The following is a 17500-nucleotide window of genomic DNA, read 5'->3' as shown; positions in this document are numbered from 1 at the left end:
GTGGAGTGGTTCTTTCTGATACAGTTCAAGTTTCCCCTCTCTCCCTCTAAGCCTGGTGACACATGTACATGTCACCTGTGTCATGCAAAAGGCTGGGGGTGATTTGTGATCCTGAGCCAAACCAATGAGCACAGGATTCTTACCACATCTGAAATCAGATAGTCCCTCGTTCTTGTTATTAAAAAAAAATGGTGACAGATGGAAGAAAATCTATCCTAGTCCCATCTCCTTATTTTTTCCCCTTAATACCAGCTGATCTATATTTCAATGCTAATATTGAGTCTTCCACAATGTTAAAATAATGCAAAACAAAACAAAATCCAAAGGCTTTTTTTAAAGTACAGAAGTTGCAAAAATAATTTCTTGCCATGGTTTAACTCCATTACACTGGAAAACCTGTAATACTTCCAATAAAGCTTTTTTCAATGAGTACACATTGATATAACTGGAATCCTTAATGTACCAAATGGAAGCTCCTCTAATACTAAAACCAGAATTTTCTAAACTGCTGTCCTAACAGATTTCTGAAACTCTCCTTTAGAACTTTGAAGATCTAATGCCCTCTACATTCTCTCTACTGATAAGAGCCAGGTGCCACTGCAGAAGGAAGTTTGCCTGTCCGAAACTTGCTCAGCCTAACAGACTAAACCCAAACTAGAGCTCAGGGTCACACACCAAACTGGAGGCAGGGCTGTGTGTCCCTCCCTCACTCCCTGCCAGGCAGGGAGCAGCCAGGAGCACTTACCCCTCTGCCTGTTGAACTGCCGGCCACGCACGCCCGTCCTCAGCGTCGGGGGCTGCAGCCGGACACGGCGCAGGGACTTGGGCTGAGTGCTGCTCGTGTCTGTGGGGAGAGGCAGAAAGAAAGGGGGGCTGTGCCTGCCAGCTTCTCATCTCTACGTGTTTGATATGGTTATGCTTTCTTTACTTTAGAATGATAAAAGTGCCTTCCTTATTTTATTGACCTCTCCTCCAAGATAAATAAAAGCTTCAAAACAAATAAACTGCATTTCTCTTGCTCTCTATACAAGGGGTTAATTGATAACTCAATAGAGATTAACTTATTGTTGTTTCACAATTTAATTAAAAATATTTTAAAGACATCAAATATGCCAATGAATAAATCACCAAAGTATCAGTAATGTTTGCTCCTTGAAGTGTTGTTATTACTTGGCCTACTCCAGTCACTGCGGTCCAAGGTAAAATGGTTTACCAAAGAATCTATAAGCATCAAAATATGATTTTGCTCTTACAGAATCTGGGGAGACCTTAAAGCCCCTTCCAGTGACTAAAGGGTTTCCAGGAGAGCTGGAGAGGGACTTGGGACAATGGCCTGTAAGGACAGGACAAGAGGGAATGGCTTCCCACTGCCAGAGGGCAGGGTCAGATGGGATATTGGGAAAGAATTGTTCTCCGTAACAGTGGTAAGGCCCTGGCACAGGGTGCCCAGAAAAGCTGTGGCTGCCCCTGGAAGTGCCCAAGACCAGGCTGGAACCTGGGCTAGTGGAAGGTGTCCCTGCCCATGGCAGGGGTGGCACTGCATGGGCTTTAAGATCCCTTCCACGCCAAAGCATTTAATGAGTCTTTGATTCTAAGGATTTTATCTTATTTTGTGTATCCTGGCTACCAGCCACTATGCTGGACAAAGGAATTCCCACTCTTAATGAAAAGGTATGAACTATTACTGTGATTATCCTGTACCTGCAGATGAACTTGAAGGAGGATCCTGACTAGTTGAAGGAAGATCTGACTCATCAGATGCTTGAACAGATTCTTCCTCTTGCTGGCTATCGATTTCTAGACCCGCTTCTGAAGTAATGCTAGAAGGGAAGGTGGAGGAGGAGAACCATGTAAGTATATTTGCATAGCTTCAGAAAGATCCAGGAAAAAAACACCCTCTCTTGGAACACAAAGATTCAATGAAAATCAAAAGTAAAATATAGCAGAAAATTATAAACTGTTCCCTTTTAGATCTTTATCATAATAAAACATATAGCAATTATTGTAAGTATTAAAAGTTGTGCTTGTAAAGTAAAAGACAAAATTATTTGTCTTCAAAGTTCACTAAGAACTGTTTATACCAGCCCTGTGCTTCATCTTTTGTACATTCACTGTCTTAACTGGGTGACTTAATCATATATGTGTGCTTTGCATGCGGAGTGATTTTCTGTATTACACAGGAATGCCTTAGTCTTTATTCCACAAACTGATGCTTCAACCTCTGCCTTTGCAATAGTCAAATACTGATGTTAGAGTGCTCTGCATTCTTAAAGAAAATTTTTTTGGGGTGACTTTTATATTTATTCTATTGAACCCCAAGGAGAAGATCAGCAGAAAACCACTGGTTTTGGATGAAGACTCAGACTGTCCTGCCTCACAGCACTACAAAAGGCTGTCTGAGCTGCCCCTGGGTGACAATGAACATGTCAGCAGTGCTAGTGAGCCAAAGCAGTGGTGCTTTACCCCTCAGACTCTGCCTCTGCGAAGACCTCATCGGCGTCGTCGCCAGCGCCAGGCTCGGTGGTGGTGGACAGGCTGCCGGTGGAGGTGGTGACCATGGGCACAGACTGGGACGCGTGCTCCGAGGCGTCGGCCGAGGCACTCTCTGTGAACACCGTCACTGGGGAGCACAGACACCCTCAGGCCCTGCCCACTGAGCCTGTGACAGCACAGGCAGCTCGGGGACAGGCTGCCCAGCACTCCCCCTGACCACAGGGAATCATTCCCAGCTTCGCTCTGCAAGCCTCTGCCACTTACCCGGTGCTGCCACTTGTAACGGTGTTGTGGGGACACTACGACCCCCTGATTCCTCCTCGTGGGCAAGGAACAGTGGGGTTTCATACATCCCTAAACCTGCAACACAAAGTTCCAGTGACAATCCAGCCAAATGAGTGGCTAAAAAAAGGATTAGCCAATGTCTTCCGTCTGGGTATTTGATATAATCCAGTCACTTGTACTTAGGCAGATTTTTTGTTATTTTGTTTTGACTTACTGCCAGAGCTGATCATAATTTATTGGAAGGTAACACCTTGATGAAAATATTAATGCTTGTTTTTTTAACTTTCATCCTTGCATTATTTTCCTATGAGCTTTCTTCAGAGAACATGTGTTCCATAACAACAGGGATTCCAGGAAAGGGACAGATTCAGACCAACAACAAACACAACAGCCTGAGCATCTCTAAGCAGATAAGGATATAGCCCAAAGATTTCTCGGCATTTGATGTTTTCCCCTATTGTTTCACTACAGGGCAGCTACAACCAATAGTAAAATTGAAGTTAAAAACCATTTCTTCAACATTTCCTTCAATTTCAAAATCCTAACACGACTATAAATGTAGCAGCTTGAAGGAAACACCTTCTCAATTTCTGTTATTCTCTCCCTGCTGACAATTATCTTAGAGTTGCAGGTTTCCACACTTCAACAGTTTCCTGAAGTTCTGTGTTTCAGTCAACAAAACACAAAACAAAATTGTGTTTTGTTGACTGAATTCTCTCTTTTTCACTCAAAGACCCACAGAAAAGAGAGCCCAGAAGTGCTTTACCTCCTTGTGATGCCAGCTGCCCAAGATCAGAGTGACTGGAGCTGGTTTGTGGCATATCTTCAGGGGGCCCAAATCTGAACCGAGGAACTCCAGCTACCTGGGGGGAACTGGAAAACACAAACTTAAGGAATTCTGCAACTCCACCAAAGATCAGGGCAGGCGGGAGAACTTTCTGACCAAGAGAACAAATCAAGCATGAGACAAAATGAACTAACACTGACCACAAAAATCAGCTGAGCTACCGCTGAATAAACAGCAATTAGCTCTCAAATTATCAGCAATGCATTCAAAATCAGTACAACAGTCCTGAAGAGAATATTCTTTACTTATCTATTCTATGAACTCTCACAATTTTAAGTGGATTGCTGGACATGTCCAGAACATCCCAAAAACAGAAATGGAGGCAACTTTCACTAGCAATATTAATGGGGAGGGAGGAAGAACAAGGAAGGAAATTTGATAGAACTTTTTTGTTTGTTTAATCTCTTCTTAAATCACCAGGTTACAATACATGGGAGAATATTCACTTCCTAATCTGTTGATCAGTTATATGACACACAAGTCAAACAATAATTACTTATCTGTGCATGCAGTTATCTATCCTACTACCTACCATGTTCCTTCCATCACAAGTGAATTTAATTTAAATTTATTTTCATTTTGCTGAAAAATAGAAAGAAATAGAATAAAGAATAGAGAAAAGCCTTTTTTTTTCCTTTTTCTTTTCACATCTACTTACTGAATGGCTTCTGCAAATCCATCTGTACGATGTGGAACTACAAGAGTTGGTGTACTTGGAACTGTTCTGTCCTCATCATCAAAGAAGTGCTGCTGCTGGAAAAAAAGAGACTGATATGAGAGCCTACAATGTATTTCCAGTTTTTACTAGCTGAGTTAAAGGTTGATTTTTCCACATAGTCCAGCAAAACAATAACAGATTTAGCTCTAACAAAATTCTTGTTTAATTTCAGACATCTAAAGCTGATGCCTTTGGTCTCAGAGAAGGTACTTAGTCTCTTTTCTCTCATTGAACCTGCATTTGTTCTGCCAAATACAGCTGAATAAAGGGTTCAAAATTAGCTGACTGAGACAGCATAAGTTAGCCTTGTTCCTTTAGGATGAAGCTGAACTTAGTATTGTTTTTTCCAGCAACATGGCCACTGACTGACTCCAAAAATAAGTAAATAAAATCACCTTAGACAAAACCAATTAAGCCTCTTTTGAAGCCTTTTGTTTCCTGGGAGTTTTCTAATCTTTGCCTTCCATTAATACAGGAATTAACAGGAATAGGATATTTTCTGCAAGACTACAGAGACCATCTTTCCCTGAAATCAGCAGCCAGGCTTCTTTAAAAACCAAAGTAACCTCAGGAGTTAGAAGTGCTCCATGAAAGCAGGGCACTAGTAGTAGACTCTAATCCACTCACCATTCCACCTATCCCAGGGGTCAGCTGAAGCCCTCGCCCCACCGACTGTCTTCGAGTCATCTGGATTCTCTTTATGGGAGAGAAATGGGTGAAGTTGTGTAAATGTAGTCCTGGAATTCTAACAACCTACAAGTGTTCAGTCAGAGCCAAGGATAGCAGCTAAATGACTAAGTAGGCAATCATGGAATTACAGAATATCCTGAGCTGGAAGGGACTCACAAGGATCATCAAGTCCAACCCCTGCATGAAGGACAGGCCCAAGAAACCCAGGAAAAGCCTGAGAGCATTGTCCAAACACTCCTGGAGCTCTGACAGCCTTGGGGCTGTGCCCATTCCCTGGGGAACCTGCTCAGTGCCCCAGCACTCTCTGGGGGACAATGTGTATATTCTGGGTAAGTGACAGTAATCTTCTACTCAAGTCTCTACTGAATATAGAAAACATGAACACATTGTGATCTCAAGCCTCAGCACAAGTTAATGGTAAAGGATCATTTCAGTCAGGATATTTTTGAAGAATTACTGTTGTGATGTTTTAATTTACAAAATCTACACGTCTTCAACAAGCATGATCATGGGTTAGGCACTAACTGTGAAAGGTTTAACTTGGAAAATAAATGGCAGCATTCCTTTGCCCCATCTACAGTGGGGCAACTCATAAAAACCCTTCAAATCTGAGCTACAACCTGGCTAAGAAAAGCTTTTCGAGTGGAAGTATCATCAGCCACTGACTGACTAAGCACTGGTATAATATAATAAGAATTCCAAGATAAAAAGCATTAAGGGGGGGGTGGATTTGTACATTCCCTGTCCAGCCATCATCTGCAGGATGACTAAACCCCTTTGCTCAGCTACCACTTCTATCATGCTGAACAGCCGGCAACATTTTTTCCAATGGATTATATTGATAAGAAACCATACAGCAATTTTTTCCCAAGTCTCCTGAGGCACTGGAGCTGGTTGTACCTGCACTGGGGGCCCCAGCTCCTGGGGAGGGGCGTGGATGGTAAGCCGTGGGGGCAGGGGGTGCGGGGGCCTCCGTGGGGACTGCGGGGGCCGCGGGCCCTGGCGCTCGGACGATGCCGATGACGGCTGCTGCTCCCGCAGGCTCTCGTGGGCAAACGTGGACTCTGCAGCACCCGTGCTCCCCTCTCCTGCAACACAAATACACAGGGCTGGGAAAACCCTAGGAACCAAGCTGAATACATAAAGGCAAATCTTCCAATTCTGCTGAAAAATTAACTCATTTTTCCCTTCCAAGCCTGCCGACGGCCCAGTATTGTTAGGTAAAATCACTTGAAGAGGACTTGTGCCAGCTACAACAGCAGCACTAAAACAAAGTGTTAATTATTCAGGTGCTGATTTAGAGACTGATTAATCCACTGAGCCGTTAAATTTCCACAGCAACCACAGCTTGCAGGATTTTCAAAGGAATGTAGAACAAATCCAGAAAAGATCATTTCAAAAGAATCCACACTGCACGGTGAAATGGCCTTTGGTATTTCACTTATATTTTTACTTTTACGTGCAGATTTTAACATATGGAAAATAGCTTCTACATTTCCCTCCCCCTGCCTACACAGACTGTGAAGAAACATGGAATAACTGTACCACTGTTTTGGGAATCTGCTGCCCTCTGGTTGCTTTCAGCTCCTCCCATGCTCTCTTCAGTCTCTGTTCCAGGATCTGTACCATCAGCACCCTAAAATCCCGCATAAACAGAGTATGACTCAACAAATTATACATTGTAAAGAGAATATAAAAGCAGTACAAAAGTATTTAGAAGGTAAAAAAAGTCAAATATATGACAATCTTAGAAGATTTCTCTATGTAGCTACAGCATTAGGTAAACATATTCAACTGCATGAGATTTCAGAAGTATTGAGAACCTGTGCATATACAAACCTGAAAAATGTAGCTGCCATCATTTAATAACAACACAGTGAAATATCCAGCTCTTCAAAAGCCTCACCAGTTTTGTAACTACAGTATTTGCTGCTGTCTCCCATGCTTTGTTTTTTAATTCAGCCCTCTTTAACATTCCCAGCTGATTTTTCTTGTGGAAACAGTTGTAACAAATTACCATGACCCAGTATCACCCTTCAACTTTTGGGGATGAATTCATACCAGGATTTTCTCTTCCAAGCATACATATTTGTGATTGAGTATTGGTAAATTTCTTTCAACAACGCAGTGAGTATTACAGCACTGATTTGCTGCAAGAAATTTACCAGGCTACAAAAGAAATGTACAAATCTCACCTCAGCATCATCTGCTTCATATCCATCATTGCCATCAGCACTACCAGTTCCTTCATTGCTGTCATCACCTTCATCTCCCATCCCTGTGTCTTCATCATCATCCTCATCCTCCTCTTCCTCATCATCATAATCCTGTGATGAGACAGTAAAAGAGCCTTAGGGAAATGCAGAAAGGGGAGTGGAATAGGCTGGATGTGGTGCACAGATCAACACCCACCCAGACACTCCCTCTCTCTCTCTTCAACAGGACAAGGGTAGGAAAGAACACGGAAAAGCCTGAGGGTTCAGATAAAGGAAGGTAACAGAAAAATTCTGGTGAAAAAAGGTGAATTAGCAGGTAGCTTTAAAACACTACAAGTTCAGGCAACAACCAACTACTCAGTCAAAAATATTTGGATTAAATTAATCCTGTCTGGTGAGTTTTACATCTGATGAAAGACAAAATCATAAAGGAATTCCATGATATACATACTTCCTGCTCGCCTTCATTTTCTTCATCGTCATCATCTTCATCATCACTATCAATTACAATCACATCATCTCTCTTGGACTGGCCATCCTGAGATGAAGAAGTGTTTTGTTGGTCTGACTGAAGGGACCCCAGGTCTATAGGGATAGACTGGGAAGTCTCCTCGCTGTCCTCCATGGCCGCGTACTCCCCCTGTGTAACACCCTGCCAAAGAGCAAAGGCAATCACCAGCACAAACCAAACTCACTGCACCACAATCAACAGCAAGAGAACCAGACTCTGATGCTTACAGGACAGCTATTGCTGTTCCTCAAAAACTGACCAGAGGAGAGGACAAAAGAGAATGTGACAGGTGACTGTCAGTGACTGAACAGTTCCAGTCTAAACTTTAAAACATTTAAAATAGTTCCATGGGAAACCTGAAGGATTCCATTTGAGATTTCACTTCTAAATTTCACTGAGAGTTTGGGGGGCAGATGGCTATTTCTGCAGAAATCTTTCTGCTGAAGATTTTTGCTCTTTAAATATGCTTACTTCTCCAATGGAGTCTTGTGAGTCTTGATTGTATGTTTGTGCCTCCACCTCTCCATCAGTGCTCTCTTCGGCTGTCACTTCCTCCTGCAAAAACAAAGATTTTTCTCACTTCAAACACACCAACAGCCCTAAAGATGCTTGAGAGTTTTGTTTTTTACTTTAATAAAAATTATCTTTTGCCACAAAGGTTATGGGCAACATTTTCTCTGGCTTCCTTAGCAATGCTTTTATCAAAAATCTCACTTCCCTGCCCTGGAGAAATATGACTTCTCCAGCCCAATAGATCTCAGCATACCTCAGTCTTTTCAGGACTAAAACCAAATCATCAAAGCTTCCCATTCTACCTCCAGCCTCTTAGATCCTTAAGTGGCAATGTTCTTACACAATCCTGCCCTTTTTCTCTTGTGAACATCTCTCTGGCACAGAGTTAATAAAGTATGTTTGCCTTCCTTAATACTGTGAGGTTCTGTCTCCTCAATTTTGTCCCTTTTTCACAGCACATCCCAAATCCCTCATACCAACATTCACATGTATCTTCTGTAGGCTTTTCCAACAACTCATCTTTGCTTCCCATCTCCTAAATACCCTTTATTTTTATCCAGAAGTACTGTACATAAAGATCTTCCAAACCGTACTGAAAGAAGTTTGAACTTCTTCCTCCTCAACCCTAGGATACAGCCCTCTCTCCCATCCTACAGGTTAAGATTTACATCATTCATTCTAACTGGTTTAACCTCTGTCTTTTTAGAGACCCAAATATAATTGTTTCCTCCCCAACAGATTAGAAAGTCAATTAAGAATTCACTGATTTGCTCTGAAGTAACACATTTTTTTTCCCATTCAAATCCTACAAAGGTTAAATAGTAGCACTTTATGTTTATGCAAACCTCAGGCCCAACTCTCTGCATGATTCTCAGTTTCTTTGAAGTAGGTGCATCCACTGTTTCCTCAGAGATCTGGTCTGAGTTCTCCACAGTGTTGTCCTCCTCTTCCTCTCGGGAGCGCTTAGACAGTGAGGAACTGGGGGTAGCTGAAACTGCAAAGACCTCTCAGTTATTTTAAGAACAACACATCTGTAAACCAGAAATCAAAAGCTTTGGTATTTTCCTCTGAAGATCACCTCTATTTCTGCACTGAATGACAACAATCAGAATTGCACGGAGCTGTCTCCTAGGGCAGGAAAACATCAACCCCTTGAGCTACAAGTCTTAAGCTCTCAGGCCTTTATTCACAACTTAACTGACCCTAATTATAAGCACCAGGGTACAACCCAAATATTTCTTCCAACATCTTTGCTTTGGACAAGTACACCCAAAATCTTTAAGAGTATCAGCTGGAAAAAGAGAACCCCAGCAGTCTGCAGATATGTTTTTCTGGGGAATACATGTTCTATTTACACTGTGTAGATCAAACAGATGTGCAAGAGTGCATTAAAATGTGTAGCTTTAGAGCACTTCCTATATTTTAAACTCAAGCTTAAGGAGCTTACTCATGGCTCCTAGAATTAACCTTGCTCATAGTGCCATGGAAACAGAGTCAGTAAGGTTTGATGTATTAAACCTTCAGAGCAAAGCTGCTCTGAAAAAGCCAAACACAAAGTTTTATTCTCTTTCTACTTTAAGAGATGCAGTGCCAACAGCATTTCAGAGGCACCATTTCTGACAGCTCAAGAAGGAAGCCTAACTTTAGAAGTTCTTAAAATGTACAGTAAACTAAGGGAGGAGAAAAAGGCCCAAACTGATGGGAATCCCGGTTGGCCAAGGACCCAACTGGAGCCACCTACAAGGAACTATTGAGCAAGGGAGGCCAACAAAATGACACCAACCTGTGCCAAACACGGCTGTGGAGGTGGAAGGCCTCTCTATCTGGGAGCTCTGCACCACCTCCACGATGGCAGGGGCTGGCTCCTGAGCTGCAGGCTCGATCTGAGCGTGGCTTTGCTGGGTGGGCTGCACGAAGGCAGTGGCCTGGGTCTGCTGCTGCACAGTCAGGATGGGCTGGGGCAGGGATGTCTGCACGTTGGGGCTGGTGGAGCGCACGGAGCCGCTGGCACTGCCGAACACCGGGACGTGCTCCACGGGTCCTTCCGACTGCATGGCTGCAAGGCAAACAGCAGCACAGTCAGGGTCTGCATTCACCCAGCACAGCTCACACTGTCCCTCTCAGGATGCCCTGAACAAGCACATTCAGTGTCCTGCAGATGAATTCAAGTTATGCACATCTCCAGCTGAGGAACCGTGAACTTTGCTGCAAATAAAATGGTCATGGAAGTGCAATACACCAAGAGATGCAGGGACAGTGACACTGTCTGTGGGCCTTCCAAACTGACTGCCACCAACCTTTGAAGGCAAAGGCAGCACTTCTGAGTACTGAGGATCCTTATACTACACTAAAAATCTCACCTTCCTGAGTCTCCACCTGTGTTGTTGGCATAACTGTGGCTGTGGGGGTAGTGGTGGGATTGGTGACCGTGGCAGGAGTCACCATGGGACGGATGCTGGCCCTTGGAGTAGACTTATTCCCAGCCATTGCTGCAGCAGTCACTTTACTGGGAGTTGACACAACAGGAGTTGGTTTAATGTTTGCTGTTGGAGGATCTGAAGTGCTGGCACTGAAAAACAGGAGATTGGTTTCATCATGGTACAGAAAGCAGACTTTAAAAATAACAAACAAGTATATTTTCATAGCCAGAAACACTGTTTTTTTTAAAGCTTTTAAATTTAAAAGCCTGAGAATAGCCTAAGGAATTGTCTTCAAAACTTTTTATAGTTGAAAAAGAGAGACACACTATGCCATCAATAGCATTTTATCCAGCTTGGAGAACTGACAGGTTTCTTCCAAGGTAATCAAGTGGGAATCTAGTAAGAGATCAAAATGTTTGTACTGTTGGCTGTGCTGGAATTTTATTACAGTGAGTAACACATCTTACATCAAAACTGACTCACTCAATACAGAGTGACATCATCTCTTGGCAGAGACAAGGGGCAGCCAAATTTTAAGAAACGTTTTTGAAAGTCAAAGGATGCATTTCATAGTAGCTGAGAGGGAGTTTGTTATCCCAGCTCAGTAGTAGAGCAGTATTTCCCATTTCAGAGCTTAGGCAAATGACTATTTTATCTTTCAGAATTATCTGTTCAGTCCATTTCTCATTCTTGCACAAGGAAGATCCTTCCCCAAACCAAAAAGGTTAACAATCAAAATTACACAACTTCAAAAACCTTAGTCTGAAAACATTTTTAAAAACCTTTCATGTTTCCCAGATACCATCTTCCAGGTGGCTAATATACCAGCCTGCAGCTTAAAAGCCCTATTGATTAGATGTAGCTCGGAAAACAGGAGGAATGCACTATGTCAGTCAGTATCTTTACAGTTGTTTAAGAAAAATTATGAAAAGCCAGTGATTTGCTAAAAAGAAGAGCAACTACATAATGATAAACCCACAGAAATTCTGCAAATGCCTTGAACTCACATTCCTCTTTCACCTGAAGCTGGAGTAGACTTGAGTGAGATTTGCCTCTGCTGTTCTGGGACCTATTAGTAAAAACCAGAGATATCATGTCAGGTATACATGAAACAGTGCAGGCAACATGGAAAACACTTCAGCACTTTGCTAACAAGTCTGTGACAGAAATGCTTGTTGGGTATTGTAATTATGGCAAATTCCCTGAACCAAATCACACCAGCCATACCAAGGCTGGAAAACAATTTGGTAACTGCTCAGGTATTTTCTGAAGCTTTGAGACATGAACCCATTATACTGAATGCATGAGTAAAATACAAAAATAGAGAGCTCCTTGACTGATTCACAGTGAATGGCAGAACTGCCTGCTTGTTGGTGCTGGGAACTCTGATTAGGGCAGGAAATTTAAATTAAGTTCTGAACCCTTAGTGAGGCCAACCTGTGGATTTCCAAGAGCAGGGCATGGTGGCACCTGAGTCCAGGCTGCTGTGCCAGGGCTGCCTGGCAGGATTGTTACATGCTGTACCTTGTTTGTGGACTCTGGGGGCTCATCCCGCTGCTCGTGGTGCCGCTCCTGCTGCTCCCGCAGCTCCCTCTCCAGGCGGCAGATCCGCCCCTCGTACTGGGACTTCAGGGCACTCATCCGCACCTCCAGCTCCGTCTTCTGCTCCTCCAGGGAGCTGCTCTTCTGCTTCCACTCCTCATTCTCCTTTGTGAGCTGCTCTTTTGTACCTGGTGGAACAGGAAAGGGTCCAGCCTTGCTGAATCTGCAACTGAACACCTGGGTGTTTCACCAGGTCACTGAAGTATTCTGAAATCCTAAAAATGTTAAGCTATAAAAGGAGATCTGGGAGGCAATATGGCCATTTTTCTTTTCAATTGCAATTAGATAAAAAGAAACTGAAATAGAAAAATATGTAATAGATAAAGAAGTACTCCCAAAAGAAACAAGATGTTTTCAGCAAGCTCTTACACCATCATTCCTCTCAGTGACATTTACAAACAGAGGAGACAATGTGCTTTGCAACTCTACATTTAGGGAAGGGGAGATTACCCAAGTTGTTAGTAAGGCCAATCTGCTCTAATCAACAGAAGGATCAAAAACGTAATCATGTTGGCTGGCCAAAAGTAAGTAAAATTTTTTCAATGTTCAGTGTGCAGCTACTCATGTACTTTTATCATCCTCTGAAGGAATTAAATTTTAAACTTTAGAACAATCCCTGTAGCATTTAGTCTAGAAAACACTTTTCAGTAAAATATGAAGCAGGCCATAATTTTCAAGCATTCTGTCTAAAGGTTTTGTCATAGAAATAATCAAACATCTCTAAGGACAGAAAAAAAATAATAAATACAATACCAGCTAACTGTGCAATTTTCTGCTTGGCTGCAAGCAAGGTCTTCCTTGTTTTCTCCTCCTTCTCTGTGATCTGTTGCCTGAGCTGTTCTTCCTGTGTAGTCTTCTCTTGTAGATCTTGATGGAAACGGGCCAGTTCTGTCTGTAGCTGCATTATCTGCTCCTGGAGATTTCTAACTTCAGTTTCCTTTTCTGTTATTGTCTAGGGAGAGAGAAAGATTGCAATTGTTGGCCACAACCAACCACTTTGGCAAATACAGGTGCCAAGTTCCAAGGAGCTGGTATTAACTGGCCAATGGATTAAGGTTAAAAAGCTTCTTAACAACAACAGGAGTTCAGTCCTCTCTGAATGCAAGAGCTGGAGAACAGCATTCTCTTTCCCACTTCTTCCAGGAAATAATGTTAGAAACATTAAACCCAGGATTTACACCAGGCTCAAGATCCCTCCTTCCCAAGAAAGTAGAGGCAAAATTGGTCACTTCCCATATTTCTGTGACACACATTAAAACACCCTCCCATTCTTCACTGTTACACACTTAAGACTGCAGTGGAGAACAGTACTCCGAAATTACTCATTGTTTTTACCTTTTGTAAACTTTCAACCTGAGTCTCCAAATTCTTTGTTTTCACTTCAGCTTGACTGAGAGTGTCTTTTAGCTCTTGTACTTCCTGGGCAGAAACTTGGTCTTCTTGTGGTTCTGCCAAAGGCAGGGTTGATGATTCAGCAACCATCTGAAAGGCATCAAGGGGTACAAGGCTGAAGGGGACTACCTGATCACAACATTATTACTTTCACAAGATGATTTTGTGTGCCAAGTGATTGGTTAAAAGCTCTGGCAAACCCCAGGAACTCTAAGGAATGCTCCATTTCAGTTCTACCGACCTTATCATGCTGTGCTTTCAGCTCCTCATACTGGGTCTTGTACCTGCGACCGATTTTCTTGACCTGTGTTATAGTTTTCACTTTTTCCTGTATGTCAGCCACTTTAGCATCCAGTTCTTTTTGCAAAATGTCCTTTTCTGTTCTTATTTTAGTTACTTCATCCTTCAGGCTCTGAACAAGATTCTGGCTTGTAGTCAAGGATGCATTAGTTCTAAATGACAAGTGATCAGAGGGAGATGCAAAAGAGATGCTTGAAAACATATACATTTCAATATTCCTTATTTATGTAACTTCACTAGCATTATCTGTAGTGGATTATATTTTCTAGGATTTTGCAATACAGAATAGAAAATATTCTACAATACATAATTTTGGAATAATTTCAGCTAATAGACAGCTTGCAAAACAACTCTCACTTCACTTTCCCTGCTTGTTATCAAGCCAAAGAAATACCAAAAAGTTTCACAGTTACACAGAGGCACTTAAGAAGTTACACTTCCAGATACAACTATAATTAGAATATTTTGCTTTGCACCAAACCTTTTACAAATTGACCAATACCACACCTGGCAACTTCTGCTTTAAGCCTGCCTGTTTCTTCACTCATCTGTTGGACACGCTTGGCATTTGCCTCCTTCTCAGAGAGCAGCTTTCGATACTCTTCGAGGTCAGTGTCCTTCTGCTGGCTCAGTAAGTGCTGGAAGGGGAAGAAAAGAGGGGCATTTTTGTAAAATAATTACACAGTTATAGCCAGAAAATCTCTTTGAATTAGAGACACTGCTTTTGCATTTTGATATCAAATAGCCAACTCTGAAGCTGCGTGAACAATGCTTTATAATTCAAACACACTTCTTAGGTTTTTATTCTTTGTAAGGAAATGTAGCACTTTTTTCAGTTGTTTAACTGGTGGGCTTTTTTTTCCACATTATGTTCTTTGAAAGGAGGCATCTCCCCACCTGAGTTCGGGCTTTCCAGCGTTTAACATCCTCTTCCAAAAGCTTTTTCTCTGCCTGCAGCATCCCACTCTTCTCACTGAGCTCAGCATTGGACTCTTGCAGGGGCAGGATGTCTGCCTCGAGCTTGCGTACCTGAGAAAGCACAGTAAGGGGTTACACTCTGCACCTCAGGAGACTGAAGGAATCCCTCAGGAAAAAGCCATGACAGAGCTTCTTTCCTAACTCTCTGCCTTCCTGTGGGCAGCTGGAGGAAGAGAAAAGGACAAAGACAGCAGAGGATGATCCTACAGAGAAAAAAAATATTGGTGCAACTTGCAAATCTTAGATGCTCACTCTGTACTTTGGTAGAGGAGAGATTATTAATGTTGAAATCCAATGCATTGGTTACCATTAAAACAAGCAGTATCTCACTTTTCAACTCTTAATAAAGCTGTGGTCTGTTTTATACGCATTCTTGTGCCATTTTTAATGTAATTTCTGATAATATCCTTGCTCCTGGTATACCTCTAGCTAAGGATAAACACTGACTTTCAGGTTCATCTAAATGGAACTGAACTTCAAATTTTCCAATACTGCAGATGGACCAGTCTTTTAAAATTTGAAATGTAAAGTTTCCTCATTAGTGTACAACTTAAAGGAATAATTATAATGTAAATCACATATTTACTGTAATTAGCAATGGTATATCCCAACATTTAACTCTACACTGAATATCTGAAAGGTTTATGTGAAGCTCAGTACTAACCTTTGCTTGTATCTGCTGTAGCTCTTGCTCCAGCCTCTCCTTCTCTTCCCTTAACATCTTGTTGGTTTCTATGAGTATGTTCATGGTCTCAGTTTTCTTCATTAATTCTTCATGCTGTGCAATGGTTTTTGCTGTTACCTGTGAAAGAGTCAACTCAATAATTTGTTTTGCTTGCATAGGCACCTATACTCCACCCAGATATGGTATAACACCACCTTGGAAATCTACCATGGTATTTATTATTTCACATGTACTTTCAAGATATGGGGAAAAAAATATAATTAGGGTAAAATAAAGATAATTTATGAGATTTTGGAATTGCTGCACTCTCTCAAGACTCACAACAAGTTACTCCATTTGGTTATAAGCAATCCCAGTTTAAAAAAAAAACCCTAATTCTTTCAAAAATTCATTTTTGGGCACAGGCAGCCCCAGAACAGCCCTGTACTGATTGAATTCACAAGCATTAACCCCCAGCCATACCTGCACCTTCTCCCTCTCAGCGTTGAGGCTGTCCTGCAGCTCCTGGAGCTCCCTCTCCAGGTGCTCCACTCTCTGGCGGTACCGCAGGCTCTCCACCTGCGCCACCTCGAACCTCGTCTCTGCAATCTCCTTCTCCCGACGGATAAACCTGCAGGGAGGAGTTCAACACCACCTCACACCAGGAAAATGTTCTCAACTAGCACAACCATCTCCCATCCGCAAAAAAGCACTTGGATTTTTAACATTATCCTTCAAGTATAAAGTAATATAGAATTATCTAAGTTCAAATCTAATTTATAACCCCCAAGAGAAGGAACCCAGAGCTAAGGTTACCTAAGAATTTCTAAGATTTGTTCCTGGGATTTGCCTTCCTCACTAAGAGAAACATTTGCTGCAGTTGGGATGGCTTCTTTCATGGAAGTCACCATCTTATTGCTCATGCTCTCCAGCTGCTCATGTAACAATCGATTTTGTTTCTCCAGATCCTCACAGCGGGATGCAAGTTTTGAAGCTTCATCCTACAACAAAATCATTCACTGAGTGTGATTTCTGTGGCTGAATTTTTGTTAACTGAAAAAAACCCACTGAACCAACAAAGCCCATCACACCTTGATCATTCTCTCTCTCTCTTCCCAGGAGGCTTTGGATTCCAAGAGCTCAGACTCTGCTTTCTGAGCAGCCTCCTCCAGCTGCTGCCTCACCGCTGCATTCTTGGCAACTTGCTCTTTGATGGCCTGTAGTGCCTCCACATCAGCAGCATGAAGCATCAACTCCCGCTCATATTTGTTCTGAGCTTCAGAAGCCATCATTGCCTGCACAAAACCAGAATAAATAACTCTGCTACCCTTATTTTGTGTGTTTGATCTGTACAAAGAGACAAAATCAAGTGACCACAAAGCAAAAAGAAAACCACTGCCCAAAATCCCAGCTATTCTCAAGCACAGGAAACATGGAAAAGCCCATCTACTACATTTGGGGTTGGATTAAACAGCCCAAAGTTTTTTTATATCCTTGAAACCAATTACTGCTGCTGGAATTCTCATCTGCAGAAAAATAAATTCCCTTTAAAAAATAGTTGGTAACAAGAAAATCTTACCAGCTGCTGCTAAATATCCCACTGCCCCACTGTCATAAAAGATGACAATTATCTTCTGGGTTAGAAAAATACTTTCCCCATTGTCTTGTTGGGAGCATTTTCAGTCCCCGCCTCAGAGCATGAAGGCAGCAATTCATTAAAATCAGTTAATTACATTTCCAAGCCAATCTTTTTACATAATGGAACAGACCTTAGAAACAGAAATCTATTGCATTCAATAAGCAGCTGCTCCCAAAATAGAGAATGTGCTCTCCCAGCATTTTTCCCGCCTCCAGCAGTCCCTGAGTAACAA

At 42.2% G+C, this 17500-nt stretch overlaps 1 protein-coding gene across 4 annotated transcripts in view; it reads right to left on the bottom strand.

The window, feature by feature from the left end:
- TPR (translocated promoter region, nuclear basket protein) overlaps positions 1-17500 on the bottom strand; it is a 33388-nt gene that overhangs the window by 310 nt on the left and 15578 nt on the right. Inside the window, exons 25-50 of one of the 4 annotated variants that reach the window (XM_064719338.1) lie at positions 16721-16924; positions 16446-16630; positions 16113-16260; positions 15630-15767; positions 14885-15016; positions 14495-14625; positions 13929-14139; positions 13631-13777; positions 13049-13247; positions 12218-12423; positions 11701-11762; positions 10634-10842; positions 10057-10329; positions 9119-9267; positions 8232-8315; positions 7701-7901; positions 7229-7360; positions 6579-6669; positions 5934-6121; positions 4971-5039; positions 4284-4393; positions 3545-3651; positions 2758-2853; positions 2464-2620; positions 1702-1820; positions 746-844 (exon numbers count right to left, since the gene is read on the bottom strand). In XM_064719338.1, coding sequence (XP_064575408.1) covers positions 746-844; positions 1702-1820; positions 2464-2620; positions 2758-2853; positions 3545-3651; positions 4284-4393; positions 4971-5039; positions 5934-6121; positions 6579-6669; positions 7229-7360; positions 7701-7901; positions 8232-8315; positions 9119-9267; positions 10057-10329; positions 10634-10842; positions 11701-11762; positions 12218-12423; positions 13049-13247; positions 13631-13777; positions 13929-14139; positions 14495-14625; positions 14885-15016; positions 15630-15767; positions 16113-16260; positions 16446-16630; positions 16721-16924 — 3847 coding nt within the window. The remainder of the gene's footprint in view (positions 1-745; positions 845-1701; positions 1821-2463; positions 2621-2757; positions 2854-3544; positions 3652-4283; positions 4394-4970; positions 5040-5933; positions 6122-6578; positions 6670-7228; positions 7361-7700; positions 7902-8231; positions 8316-9118; positions 9268-10056; positions 10330-10633; positions 10843-11700; positions 11763-12217; positions 12424-13048; positions 13248-13630; positions 13778-13928; positions 14140-14494; positions 14626-14884; positions 15017-15629; positions 15768-16112; positions 16261-16445; positions 16631-16720; positions 16925-17500) is intronic. The other 3 variants (XM_064719341.1, XM_064719342.1, XM_064719340.1) reach the window with 3 other exon arrangements.

The sequence above is a fragment of the Zonotrichia leucophrys genome, chromosome 8 (assembly GCF_028769735.1).
Source record: "Zonotrichia leucophrys gambelii isolate GWCS_2022_RI chromosome 8, RI_Zleu_2.0, whole genome shotgun sequence".
NCBI lineage: Eukaryota > Metazoa > Chordata > Aves > Passeriformes > Passerellidae > Zonotrichia > Zonotrichia leucophrys.
The sequence above is the reverse complement of the archived record's forward strand: the minus strand, read 5'-3'. Positions and strand labels throughout refer to the sequence as shown.